General features: G+C 55.6%; 1 protein-coding gene across 1 annotated transcript in view; it reads left to right on the forward strand.

Moving 5' to 3' along the window:
* PPP5C (protein phosphatase 5 catalytic subunit) overlaps positions 1–4165 on the forward strand; it is a 49712-nt gene extending 45547 nt beyond the window's left edge. Inside the window, exon 13 of the mRNA XM_050928542.1 lies at positions 1891–4165. Within this exon, the coding sequence (XP_050784499.1) occupies positions 1891–1953 (63 nt within the window). The 3' untranslated portion in view covers positions 1954–4165. The remainder of the gene's footprint in view (positions 1–1890) is intronic.
* Positions 4166–13383: the final 9218 nt, after the last annotated feature.

A 13383-nucleotide genomic window follows, 5' to 3' on the forward strand; every position in this document is an offset into this window, starting at 1 on the left:
AGGGGAGCTAGGCCGAATCCTGAAAAAACCTGCCCACCATGTGCCCCTCTGAATCTCCCAGCCCATGGAGTCAGCCTCCCTCGGATGCTCTGGACACAGGCCGATCAGCAGCCAGGCGTCAGCTGCTTGGGAGCTGCAGGGAGGAGGAATTGTGCTGAAGTTTCATCAGCCCTTGGCTGTGAAGGGATGTTTACCCTTCTCCTGTCTCTGCTCCTCGCTGCAATGAAATCATCGCACTGGGGTGGGGTCACCTCGTCCCAGCCACAGGATCTCTGGGCTAGAGGGAGTTTTCCAGCCCTGCTGCCTGAGCGGGGAGTCAGCCATTGGCAACAAGGCTCCTGAGGGGAATGAACCATGGGAAACAAAGGCTGGGACGCACTTAAACCCCTCCTGTGGGGCAGTGGGGGCTGAGGGGTCTTAAAGGGACAGGGCCCGATTCTCAGAATAGCTGAGCAGCCTCTGCCCCATCAAAGGGAAGGGGAGAGACAGGTGTCCCGTAACTGTAGGGGAAACAGGCCCTCCGGGGTTATGTTTGCCAAGGTGCCTAGTGATTCAAGGGCCAATTCGAGACTCCCAAAGGGTCTGATTTCGAGAAGGGGCAGGAGCCCTGGCCCTGGCTAAGAGAGATAAGCAGTTCTGGGTGAAAAATGCAGTTTCAGGTGGAGCGAAACTGTTTGTGAATTGAAGTCAAATTTGGATAATAGTTTCAGCTGAAAAGAATAACAGGTAAAAAATAGTCCAGACAGTTGAATAGTTTAGGCCTGGTCTGTGCTGCGGAGAGGGGTGTTGAGCTGAGTTACGTGACTTCAGCTACGTGAATAACTGCCTGCGTCAGCTCTGCCTGCACCTCTGGCAGCGGAGTACAGGAGTCGACAGGAGAGCGCTCGGGGATCGATTTATCGTGTCTAAACTAGATGCAATAAATTGACTGCCGCCTGCTGGATTGATTGCCGCCCACCAATCCGGGGAGTAGTGTAGACATACCCCCAGAAACATAGAGTGAAAACATCCATTAACTCACCAGAAAACGGACCCTTTAATTCTGCCCAAAATGGAATTCCCCCCCCTCCCCCATTTTTCCTTTTTTTTGACACTCAGCTCTAATCCCCAGTCGAGAGTCATGCTCCACGTGTCTGTAGTGGTGCCCCATGTTACGTTTTGACCAGCTGTGTGGGCAATCCTTTTCCCCCCCCAGTGCCTCCTGACACCCTGCCTGGGCATTGGGATCTGCCCAGCACCCCCCGGCTCTGCACTGGGGCCTTGGTGAGCCCCTGTAATAATTAATTTACTACCCATCTGGAGCATCTGAGATCCCAGAGTGCTTAATGGCTCAGCATGTGTGTGTCACAGTCACTTCCCCCAGCGCAGAAGCACAGCTGTGTTTGGAGTCAAGCACAGAAGTTTGCCAACAGCTGTCAGCAAAACCACACCTGTTCAGGGCTGGAAGTGAACAGAAACACTGGGCCTGACATATTTATCCAATTAGAATTTATCTGGGAAGAGGCAAATGCCCCAGCTTGTGTATGGAGGGGAGATCCTATTTCGCCTCTGCCAGCCACAAGCAATCAAGACCTTGATATTACCTATTTACCCCAAAAAACACTCTGTGCAGCACAGCACCCCCTACTGCTGCTCCAGGCAATTGGGGCAAGCACTGACTGCTGGGGAGAGCGCCCCCCACCCTGCTTCCTGCAGCATGACGCCCCTTAGTGCCACACTGGGACATTGCTTGAGAGAGGACAGCGCCACCGTCGCAGTCTCCCTACAGCCTCTTGGTTTGTGCTTCTGCTTCTCGAATGGGTGGGGGAATCCGCAGGTACCATGGGAGGGGGGACAGTGCTACCCCCAGAGCCCCGCCGGGCCCTAACCTGGCCGCCTCTTCTCTTTCAGCCTCACCCGAACGTCAAACCGATGGCCTACGCCAACACCCTCCTCCAGCTGGGGATGATGTAACTTCCCCTGTCACCACCGCTCCCGCCTGGAGGCCCCTCATGCTAGGCAGAGACGGCCCCTCGGCCTTTTTACATTCTTCCACCATCAGCCCAGGCTGCCCAGGCGCCGGAGCGTCCATCACGAGGGTGGGGTGGGGGGGTTGCTGTGGTTCTCTTCCCCCCAGGCCGAGCCCATTTGTAGTGTTGCCGTGAGCTGGTGCCGCACAGCTGAGAGGCAGGAGTATTTTTTTTTTTTTTTTTTAATATATTGGAAAGATTGTATTTATTCCCAGGGCTCGCTCAGCCTCCGGCCTGGAGCAGAGAGGCCGCTGGGTGCAAGCCGGCTCTGTCTGTGGCCCGATCTCTCCGACAGACGGCTTGCAGGGTGGAGCGCGGAGGCCTCCCCTCCCTTCCTTAAGTGCTCTGGCTTTGAGGCATGACTCTGATGGGTGGTCTCTAGGCTTGGGGGTTTCAGGAGAGGCGAGGGGGCTAGGTGGGGTCAGAGATTAGGATCAGGTCACGAGCAGAAGCAAGGTGTCGACGGGGGGGAGGGTCCCATCCTTAGTCATCCTTTCCCTCTGCATCAGAAACCCAGGGTGGGCAGGCAGGGCTCTGCTGTCACCAGCTTCGGAGGCACTCCCTGTGTCAGCTCAGAGAGGCGGGGTGAGAGCTGGGCACAGGAGGGATCTCTGCCTCCAGGGATGCGATCATTCGGTGCTCGGTGGAGCTGGGCCTGGGACCCCCAGCTGCCAGTCTGACAAGAGGGCTCTAATGCTGAGACCTGGGCCCCAGGACCCCTGGCTGCCAGTCGTTCGAGTGCTCTCAAATACTGGGATCCGGCTCCCAGGACCCCTGGCTGCTGCGATCTTGGCCTGGGATCCCTGGCTACCAGTCTCAAGGACCTCTCTAATGCTGATATGTGGGGCCAGGACCCCCGGCTGCTGGGATCTGAGTCCCAGGACCCCCAGCTGCCAGTCTGACAAGAAGTCTCTAATACCGAGACCTAGGCCCTGGGACCCCTGGCTGCTGATCTGTTGGGCCAGGACCCCTAACTGCTTGTATCTGGGGCTGGAACCCCTGGCTGCTGGGATATAGGTCCCAGGACCCCCAGCTGCCAGTCTGACAAGAGGTCTCTAATACCAGGACCTGGGCCCTGGGACCTCTGGTTGCTGTGATCTGGGCCCTGGGACCCCTGGCTGCTGGGATCTGGGCCACGAGACCCCTGGCTGCCAGTCTCACAGGACCTCCCTAATACTGGGATCTGAGTCCCAGGACCCCTGGCCGCCAGGATCTGGATCCAGGACCCCTGGGTGCCAGGATCTTGGTCCCAGGACCACCAGCTGCCAGTCTCACAGGAGCGCTCTCACCCTGGGGTGCCCCTCTTCTAGGTCCCCTGTGAGCTTTCTGGTTGTAGCTCCTGGCTGCAGAGGACAGGGACAGCATACACCCCTCCCTTCCCATGTGACATTCCTCCTCCCTGGGCATCTGCCTCTAGCCCTCCACAACCAAGAAGTAAGGTTAAGAGTTTGTCACAGTTTGTTTAGTAAAAGCCAGGGCCGGGTCACAGGCAATAAACACAAATTCACAGAACCCTGTGACCCGGCCCTGGCTTTCGCCCAACAGAACTGAGACAAAATGGGGCTGACGGGTGGGATGAGAGTCCGAGCCCTGCTGCGGGGGAGGTAAGGGGGAGGGCTGCAGCGGCTGGGAGATGTGGGCCCCCCCCCCCATGATGGCTCAGAGCTCCAGGGGGCCTCCTGCTGGCTGATAGCTGAAGTCCCACCGCCCAAGGGCTGAAGCGGAAAATGTCCCAGAGGTCTCGGAAAGTCCTGGAATCCGTGACCTAATCTTGGCCTTACAGATAAGCAATAGGTGTGTGGGTGTTGGGCTGGCAGAGGCCCAGCCTCCAACTCATGCCAGGAGTGTGTGGGTGTGTGTGTGTGGCAGGGGCAGTGGAGGGGCACCAGACTGGATTTTGTGGGGTGCTTTACCCCAGTTGCCCACCCCAACCTTTGCCCCCTTCTCTCAGCCTGGGGAGTGTCGGGCACCTCCTCGAGGAAGCGTGACCGACCTTTTGTGCCACATGCGCAAGCCAACAGCAGATGCGTCCAAAGCACTTGGGTGTCTCCGTGTGCACCACCGGATCCAGGAGCCCGCCTCCCACCGCCACCTTTCGAGTTATTTTACTGTCTGTAATTAAAGATGTTAAAATAAAGTAATTATTATAAGCCTTGCAGGCTAACTGGCCACTCCTGTGTCCCGGGCCTGCCCGCAAGCAGATCGATTGGCCCGAGTGGCTGTAGCGCCCCCTGGTGTTCTGCCTGGGCTGCAAAAGGCCCCCATTTACACAGGGAAATTGACCCATGGAGCTAGAGCAGAATGACTCTATTTCCCTAGTTATGCCAATCAATTTCCCCTAGTCATTTCATAGCTTACCTCCTGCTCCTCAGGCTGTGCATTGGCGGAGCAGTGGGGTTTTGCAGGATGGTGCTCAGGGCTCCTGATCAGCTGCTATGAAAGAGTGGGTGGATCTGGGGAAGGGATAATGGAGCTTTTTCCTTGCTGGGTGCTGGCTTGCAGTTCAGCCCAGAGCTGACACCCAGGCCCTGCCCTGGATATCATCAGCCAGCCACTGATCACACAACTGCTGCTGGCGTTCGTGTTGGCGGAGGGGCTTGAAGACAATAGAACAGGATGCAAAGGGGCCCCTGAAGAGACTTTAGCTGGGCTCTGTGCAATGGGGAGAGTTGCCAACTCGGTCAGAGTTGGCAAAAAAAATTACATTTTATCCAAGTGAAATGTTGCTTTTGATCCAACCCTCATTTTTCCCTCAACTTTTCTATTGGTTGAAAATTTTCATGTTTGGTTTGACTCCAAATGATTTTTTCCCCTTGACCTTTTGAAATTGCCAGTGGACTGAAAAAAAAATGTTGTTTGCCCAAGTCTAGACTCACTGACTTGATACCCTACATCCATACTCTGGTGCTGCCATGAACATGGCCTTTGCATTTAGTTCCTCGGCATATCTGCTTCAGAAAAACCTCAGAACTCCTCGCTCACAACAAACATGGCCGCCTCACCCTCTAACCTGCCTCTTGGGTATCTCCTGCTTGGCAGGTGGGGGAGTCTTAGTCCGTCCTCTCTGCCCCCCCTTTCCTTTTGTTGTAGTTAATCCCATCCCCCAAAAGTGACACTGAAAGAACCTTATCAAGCTTGCAAAGACAAGCACACAGCTGTTATCAGCCCTAGGTTTAAGGATGTCCCCATAACCTTAATGCTGCCCCACCTTGTCTGCATCATTGGGAGCAGTCTATCACATGCTGTTTTAGAGGCAGCGTAGCCTAGTGGGCTGAGACTCAAGAACCCAGGGTTCTATTCCAGGGTCTCCCATTGGCTGACCTTGGGAAAGCCACTTCCGTTTCCTCAGTGTGTCATTTTTTTGCCATTCAAAATAGCTGAGTTTGCAGTGTCTGTTTTAAATTGAAGAAATGTTGTCTTTTGGCTGCTGCAGAAAGAACATTTTGGGGGTTTGAGAAGCTTGTTCAAAAATAATATTTGTTTCTGTTGACCTTTTCCGGGGTGGGTGGATGGGGATTTTCAGCCTAGTTCAAATTCTCAGTGCAGTACCGCTGCCTCTTAACCCCATGGCAGCCATGGCCCAGTCTGATGAACTCTTTGGGGTTTGTTTCCTGTAAATGTCCTTGGCTTTTAGTCATTTGTCCAGGTTTTGATTAGGATCTCATTAAGCTAGGAAGTTGCCAAGCTTATCAAAGTCCCTTAGGTCTATGAATGAGGTTGACTCATAGACTCTAGGACTGGAAGGGACCTCGAGAGGTCATCGAGTCCAGTCCCTTGCCCTCATGGCAGGACCAAATACTGTCTAGACCATCCCTAATAGACATTTATCTAACCTACTCTTAAATATCTCCAGAGATGGAGATTCCACAACTTCCCTAGGCAATTTATTCCAGTGTTTAACTACCCTGACAGTTAGGAATTTTTTCCTAATGTCCAACCTAAATCTCCCTTGCTGCAGTTTAAGCCCATTGCTTCTTGATCTATCATTGGAGGCTAAGGTGAACAAGTTTTCTCCCTCCTCCTGATGACACCCTTTTAGATACCTGAAAACTGCTATCATGTCCCCTCTCAGCCTTCTCTTTTCCAAACTAAACAAACCCAATTCCTTCAGCCTTCCTTCATAGGTCATGTTCTCAAGACCTTTAATCATTCTCGTTGCTCTTCTCTGGACCCTCTCCAGTTTCTCCACATCTTTCTTGAAATGCAGTGCCCAGAACTGGACACAATACTCCAGTTGAGGCCTAACCAGCGCAGAGTAAAGTGGAAGAACGACTTCTCGTGTCTTGTTTACAACACACCTGTTAATGCATCCCAGAATCACATTTGCTTTTTTTGCAACAGTATCACACTGTTGACATATTAAGCTTGTGGTCCACTATGACCCCTAGATCTCTTTCTGCCATACTCCTTCCTAGACAGTCTCCTCCCATTCTGTATGTGTGAAACTGATTGTTCCTTCCGAAGTGGAGCACTTTGCATTTATCTTTATTGAACTTCATCCTGTTTTCCTCAGACCATTTCTCCAATTTGTCCAGATCATTTTGAATTTTGACCCTGTCCTCCAAAGCAGTTGCAATCCCTCCCAGTTTGGTATCGTCCGCAAACTTAATAAGCATACTTTCTATGCCAACATCTAAATCATTGATGAAGATATTGAACAGAGCCGGTCCAATTTGCTGAATCATTTCTGCTCTGCCTACGTGAGTGACACACACACAGAGATACCACCACGGATCTGTCAGCACACGCCAGGGTTGAGATCACAAGCAAGCTACAAACCAGGCTCAGTTGGTCACGCTTTTCCACTCACACTCTCCCTGGGGGTGCACTGCAGCCTGGTCGCTCTGTGCAATGTGCAGCCAGAAGAGACTCAAAAGGAGAGAACGAGCAATGAGAGGAGCCAGCTGGCACACAGGATGCCTGGGTTCCCCTCCTAGGACTGGACGGGAATGGAGACTAGTGGTTAGAGGAGAGGACAGGTGTTCAGGACATCTGGGATCTATTCCTTTTCCTGATGCTGTAGTCCATTATTCCTAATTTTGTGTTAGCACCGAGGAGCCAGCCCCCATTGCGCCAGGTGCTGTACAAAGACAGAGCAGAAAGATGTCCCAAGAGAGCAGACCAGCGAAGTTATAGTAGCACTATAAAAGTTATAGTGTGAAGGGTTATTTTTTGCAGCTGGGGTTGGAACAGCTTCCATATGTGGAGAGATTTAAAAGCCTGGGACTGTTCTGCTTGGAAAAAAATACAGCAAAGGGGATAGGCCAGAGGTCTAGAGAATCATGAACGGTGTAACCAGGGAAGTGTTATTTATCCCTTCACATAACATGAGAACCAGGGGTCAGCCAATGAAATTAATAGGCAGCAAGTTTAAACCAAGCAGAAGGACGCATTTCTTCACCCAGCGCACAGTCAACCTGTGGAACTCATTGTCAGGGAATGCTGTGAAGGCCAAAAGTATCACTGGATTCAAAAAAGAACTGGATCAGTTCCTGGAGGACAGGTCCATCAATGGCTATTAGCCAAGATGCTCAGGGACGCAACCCCTTGCTCTGGGTTTCCCTAAACTGCTGACCAGAAGCTGGGAATGGATGATGGGATGGATCACTCGGTAATTTCTGTGCTCTGTTCATTCTCTCTGAAGTATCTGGCAGTAGGCCTTGTCGGAAGACAGGACACTGGGCTAGATGGACCGTTGGTCTGACCCAGTGTCATGGGGTGCTCTATTCACCACTGGCTAGCGCCTCCCCCTGGCTGTCCTGGGGATTAGTTCTGCCAGGTGTTACGCCCCTTCCCACAGTTAGCCCGTCGTCATGCCGTCTCTCTGCAGCCCCTCGCTCACTCCAGGAACCGCAGCCGCCTCTATGACTCAGCCCTCTGGCTCGATCACGGCTGTGGTTTCCCCTTTCCGGGGTCCTTCATGTTCTCTCTCACTCCCACAGTAACCCAGGCAGTCTCATAGACTCATAGACTTTAAGGTCAGAAGGGACCATTATGATCATCTAGTCTGACCTGCACAATGCAGGCCACAGAATCTCACCCACCCACTCCCGTAACAAACCCCTGACCTATGTCTGAGGTTCTGAAGTTCTCAAATGGTGGTTTGAAGAGCTCAAGCTGCAGAGAATCCTCGTCTTCCCATTCACTGCCCCGCCAGTGCCACTTCCCACGGGGCGGGTATGGGAACCCGGACCCCTCAACCCAGCAATTCTGGGCTGTAGTCTCTTTGCCCTCCCTGCTCCTTCCCACCACTCCTCGCCCCCCTGCTTTCTATGGGTGTACCCCCTCCAACTTCCAACACCCAGGGAGTGGCTGCCTTTTCCCAGCACTGCAGCCCCTGTCTGTTGCCAGCTTCCTGGCTTTAGAGGCCCTGCCTGTTCCTGCCCAACAGGACCTGTTTGCGATCTACTCCCTGGCTTCTCAAGGTGCAGCCTGTGGCATTAAGGCCTACCTGGCCACCTTCCTGTCCTGTGTGGGGTGGACACCCCCTTACAAACCCTCCCCCTCAAGACTGCAACCCTTGAGTGGGCAGGTACCTTCCCCCCCAGAGCAGTCATAGCTGGTCCCACAAAGTCATCCTGTTCGTGCTGCAGGTCTCCTACCATAAGAATCAACTAGGGCACCAGGATTTGGGGGGCGGCATGGGAGCTTCCGGTTCCGCTCCCGTTGCGCTGCCGAAGAAGGATCTGCCGACGTGCCGCGGAAAACAGTGGCAGGCAATTGAGCAGCTCAATGACCGTCGCTGTCGCCTGTGGCATTTCAGCGGAGGGTCCTTCGGTGGCATGATGGGAGTGGAAGCGGAAGCTCCCGCGTGCCCCATGGGGCGCGCACAAAATGCCACCCCTCGAATTCTGCCTAGGGCGCCAGAAATTCTGGCGCCGCTCCTGCCTCCACAGCATCTTTGGATTTCTCCCTTTGAGATCAACCGATTCTGAGGGCTTGGGGTTATTCCGAATATCTAAAAATCAGGCCCCTTTAGGAGGATTTTGGTTGGGCCCCCAAAATCATGAGCCCTTCTAGAAAAATATAACCCTAAACGTGTCAGTGGCACCCTCAGTGCATGAAAGTGAAGGGACGTCATGACTGACGGAAGCCAATTCCCGAGAACCAGAGGTCTTGCGGTCCCAGCAGATGGGCTCTTGCGTCTAAGTGCCTTGATAAGCAGCCCAGCTGTAGCCCTAGCTGCATGTGGGAGCTGGGAATTTGGTTCCCAGGAATGGGGCTTAGTCGTGGATCAGGAGCAGGGCTTCTCCTGGGTGCGTACCGGAGCTGGCAGAGCGCGTTCAGCAAATTCCTAGACTGCTGCTGGCCGGAAAGGATGTGACACACTTCCAAACCAAGGGGTCAGACCATTAGCGCTGCTTTACAGGTGGGGAAAGGATTCGGCCACAGCCACAAAGCAAGCCAGGCATAGAACCCAGGAGTCCTGATCCCCTCTCCCCTCGCTCTAAACCACTCGACCCCACTCCCCTTCTAGCCCAAAACTGGGAACAGGAAAAACCCAGATATCTGAAAATAGGGTGACCAGACAGCAAGTGTGAAAAATCGGGATGGGAGTGAGGGGTAATAGGAGCCTATATAAGAAAAAGCCCCAAATATCGGGCCAGTCCCTATAAAATCGGGACGTCTGGTCACCCTAGCTGAAAACCAGTTCTTTGCTCCAGCCGCTGGACCCCACAGCATTGCTGCTCTGATCCTTGGTGATTTAATAAAATACACATGTACAAACTAGTACGAAGCCACTGAAGGCATCAGAGTGACTTCTTTGAAATCACTCAAGAAGCACAAGCCATGACAGCTGCGAACCAGATCGTCTGGCTCGGTTCGCCTGCTCCCGGGCGGGGACGGGCCCTCCAAACCCAGACCTTTCGCTGAGGCTTGCTGGGAGTAAAGCCAGAGGCAGCGGCTGGCTGCAGGAGACAGAGCACCCGGTGGTTTGGGGCGGCGTTGCTGGGACAGAACCTGCCCTTAACGGGACACAGCTGGGTTTAAAAAAGAATCCCGTGTTAAAGCAGAAGCCGTATGGCCAGCAGCTGAAAGCAGGGAGAGGACCCTGCCTGCTCCTGAGCAGACATGTCTCTCTTTACTCCTGGCATCACCAGCCCCTCTGGTGCCAAAGGCAGAGGCTTTAGAATCAGAAGTGCACCCCCCCCCGAGCGGTCGCCTGCCCCACAGTTGCTGACCCCATCTGTGGAGCAGCTGCTCCAGGTGGAAGGAGCGACGAGAGGCAGTGCCGTCCCGCGAGGCCTCGAGGCTGGTGCTCAGGAGCTGTAGGCTCAAGGCTGAGCTCTTCCACGGACACCTCGTGCGGCCCAGGCACGTCCCTCCCCTTCTCTGACCTTCAGTTCACCCAGCGGTGAAATGGGGATAGTATTTCTGTCTTGCCTGTTTACTGGGACTGGAAGCTCTTTGGGCCGGGACTGTCTCACGTCTTGTGTCAGTGGGGCCCTGGCCTCGGGCGGGAGCCCCGTGCCCGGTACAGCCGGGGCCCTGGCCTCAGGCAGGAGCCGGCAGGAGCTCTGTGCCCGGTACAGCCGGGGCCCTGGCCTCGGGCGGGAGCCAGCAGGAGCTCTGTGCCCGGTACAGCCGGGGCCCTGGCCTCGGGCGGGAGCCGGCAGGAGCCCTGTGCCCGGTACAGCCGGGGCCCTGGCCTCGGGCGGGAACCCCATGCCAGGTACAATGCCCTGGCCTCGGGGTGCACTCACTGCTAGTGGCGCCTCCTGCTGGCCATCCTGGGGATTAGCTCTGGCCAGCCATTGTGGACCCCTCTCACTCCAGGAACCGCAGCCTCCTCTTCATGACTCGGCCCTCCGGCCAGATCACCCTACGTACTCCCCCTTTCCGGGGAAGCCGTAACACAGGCTTTCCAGGCTTCCCAGGCAGTCTGCCTCCTCTGCCTGGCTTGTGCCAGGTCTCCAGTGGCTGGTAGGGGCACCCAGGCCTGCCCTCTGCTCCGGGTTCCAGCTCAGGATCTGCACTGCTGTTCCCCTGAGCCTTCTCCTGCCTTCCCGGGTTTGCCAGACTCCCAGGGGGGTGACCGCAGCTGCCTTCTGTTGCCAGTTTCCTGGCTTTATACAGGCCCCACCTGTTCCTGCCCAGCTGAGCCTGCTTCCAATTGGCTCCTCCAGATGCACCCCGTGGAGCTAATTGGTTAGCCTGGCCATCTTAACCCCTTCCAGTCCTGTGTGGGGTGGACCCCCCATCACTGGGCCCTGATCTTGGTCAGGGTCCCCTGGCACAATGGAGTCCCTGAGCAGGGCCCCGGAATACAGCAGGGGGGCCCTGGCCCTCCCAGTTTTTGAAAGTGGATGGGCCTGGCCTGTCCAATTTTCAGCATGGGCCCCAACCCTTCTCCTCCTCTCCACCCCAAATTCCCCCCCACCCCCTCCACGGCTAGGCTGGCAGCAGGAGCCTGTCCAGGGAGTCCGGGCAGCTGTGGGGATCCACAGACCCTCCACCTGTGAGAGCAGCCCCAGGCCCATGTCCCTGCCCCGCGGACCCACTACCCTGGACAGGTGGAGGATCTGCAGCTCCCCACAGCTGCTCGGGTGGCTCTTACCATGGCCAGGTTGCGGCTTCGAGGTAAGAACCGCGTGGGCAGCTGTGGGGAGCCGCAAACCCTCCACTTGCCCAGGAAGGGGGGCCCGTAGGGTGGGGACATGGGCAGGGTCTGCTCTCGGGCCCCCCACCCTGGGCAGGTAGAGGATCCACCGCTCCTGGCCCACTCCAGCTTCTGGCTTGGCAGGGCTTTGGGCAGAAGAGGAGGGGATGGGGCCATGGAGGAGGTGGAGCTCCTGGCCCCCACTTTTGGGAAGGCTCCACCTTCCCCTGACTCTACTCTTGGTTGGTGTCGGTGCAATGCCTAGAACAATCATATGAATTTCCTCCTCAGCTTAAGTGGTGCAGAAATCCACCGCACTGGAGAGGAAGCTCCGCTCCTCCCTTGGGGGGATGATGAAAACCGGCCGCTTGGCGTCCTGTTTGTTCGCCACTTTCCCGAGCCGGCCAGATGTTTGCCATTCCAGCTGCAGCAAGGAGGGAAGTGACTTCCCATAAAGGAGGAAGGGAGGGGGAAAAAACCCCAAACCTTTTCTGAGTGGGGGAAAAGAAGAGAAAAGCGAGAAAGAAACAAAACCCTGGGAACATTCTTGTGTTTGCCGCCGCCCTAAATTTAACCCGCCAGCCGCCCTTGCAATGGCACCATATTCTTCCCCTTCAGTCTGTCATCAGCCCCTCAGCACCCAGCGCTTGCATGACAGGATCTGGTGCCCTTTTGATTTCAAGAGGATTCTCCCTGCCCACCCCCTTACTCCCACTACTCCCTGCCTGCCTTCCCGGAGTTATTCTCAAGCAAGAAGTCAGCTGCTATTATGATGGGATGTTAGCCCATGGGAACCCACCACGTGCTGCACAGACAAACAGAGCGAAGGCACCAAAGGGTAGGAGTGGGAAATGAAGAGGACTCCTGGCAAGTCCCTTCAGTGGCTGAGCCAGAAACCATTCTCCGCCTCTAGTGCCTGCTGCAGGATGCTGCCTCTGGGGTGGGGCCCACCTGCGCTTTATCACCCAGGTTCACTAGTCCCTGTGTGGGATTTCGGCAGGTGTTGAACCTCCAGCACAGGCAGGTCTGCTGCTGAAGCTAAAGGTGTGGCTCCCATCGCCGGTGGCAGCAGTAGGCTGTTATCTTCTAGCGGGCCAGCTATGAGATGGGCGGTGGATACAACCTCACCCTGTGCTCCATGGAGAGACATGAGTCCGGGCACCAGGCATGGCCCAATACAAAAGCCTGCCATGATGATGCTCTTAAGATATTCAGGGTAAGAGATCACAGGCGGAGAGTATAATAGGCCACGGAAGGTGCAGCCACCGGCGGACACCAGGACCGTGGTGGCCCTGCCTCTTCCCCTCCCTGCTCCACTTCTTCGCAGAGGCCCCCACCGCCTGCTGCTGCCTGCCTGGTAAGTTGTCTTCTACTCCACCCTTGACCATCGGAGGTCCCTGCCGCTCGCAGCGTCCCTCCTCACTCTCCACCCCCGCAAGCGGGTGGGGGATGTCTCGCAGCAGGGGGAGGGTCTGGTGGGAGAGTGAGGAGGGACGTGGCAAACGGCAGGCTGGGGGGATCTCGCCACAGGCAGGGGGGTGAGGAGGAACACGGCACCAGGACTGGGGCTGAGCAGAGAGGGGTCCAAGCTGGGCGGGAGTGCCTGGAGTGTGGCTGGGGCTGAGGGCGGAAGAGGCGGGACAGAGAGCTAACATCCCCCAGGGGAAGCTTCACCCACTGCCCTGGTACGAAACTGAAGTCCAGGACCTCCATGGTGGCATTCGCTGAAATGCTCCTAGGTCCATGTGCAGGCCCAGTTAGACAGGCAGAACT

This window comes from Gopherus flavomarginatus, chromosome 18 (assembly GCF_025201925.1).
Source record: "Gopherus flavomarginatus isolate rGopFla2 chromosome 18, rGopFla2.mat.asm, whole genome shotgun sequence".
NCBI classification, from domain to species: Eukaryota; Metazoa; Chordata; order Testudines; family Testudinidae; genus Gopherus; species Gopherus flavomarginatus.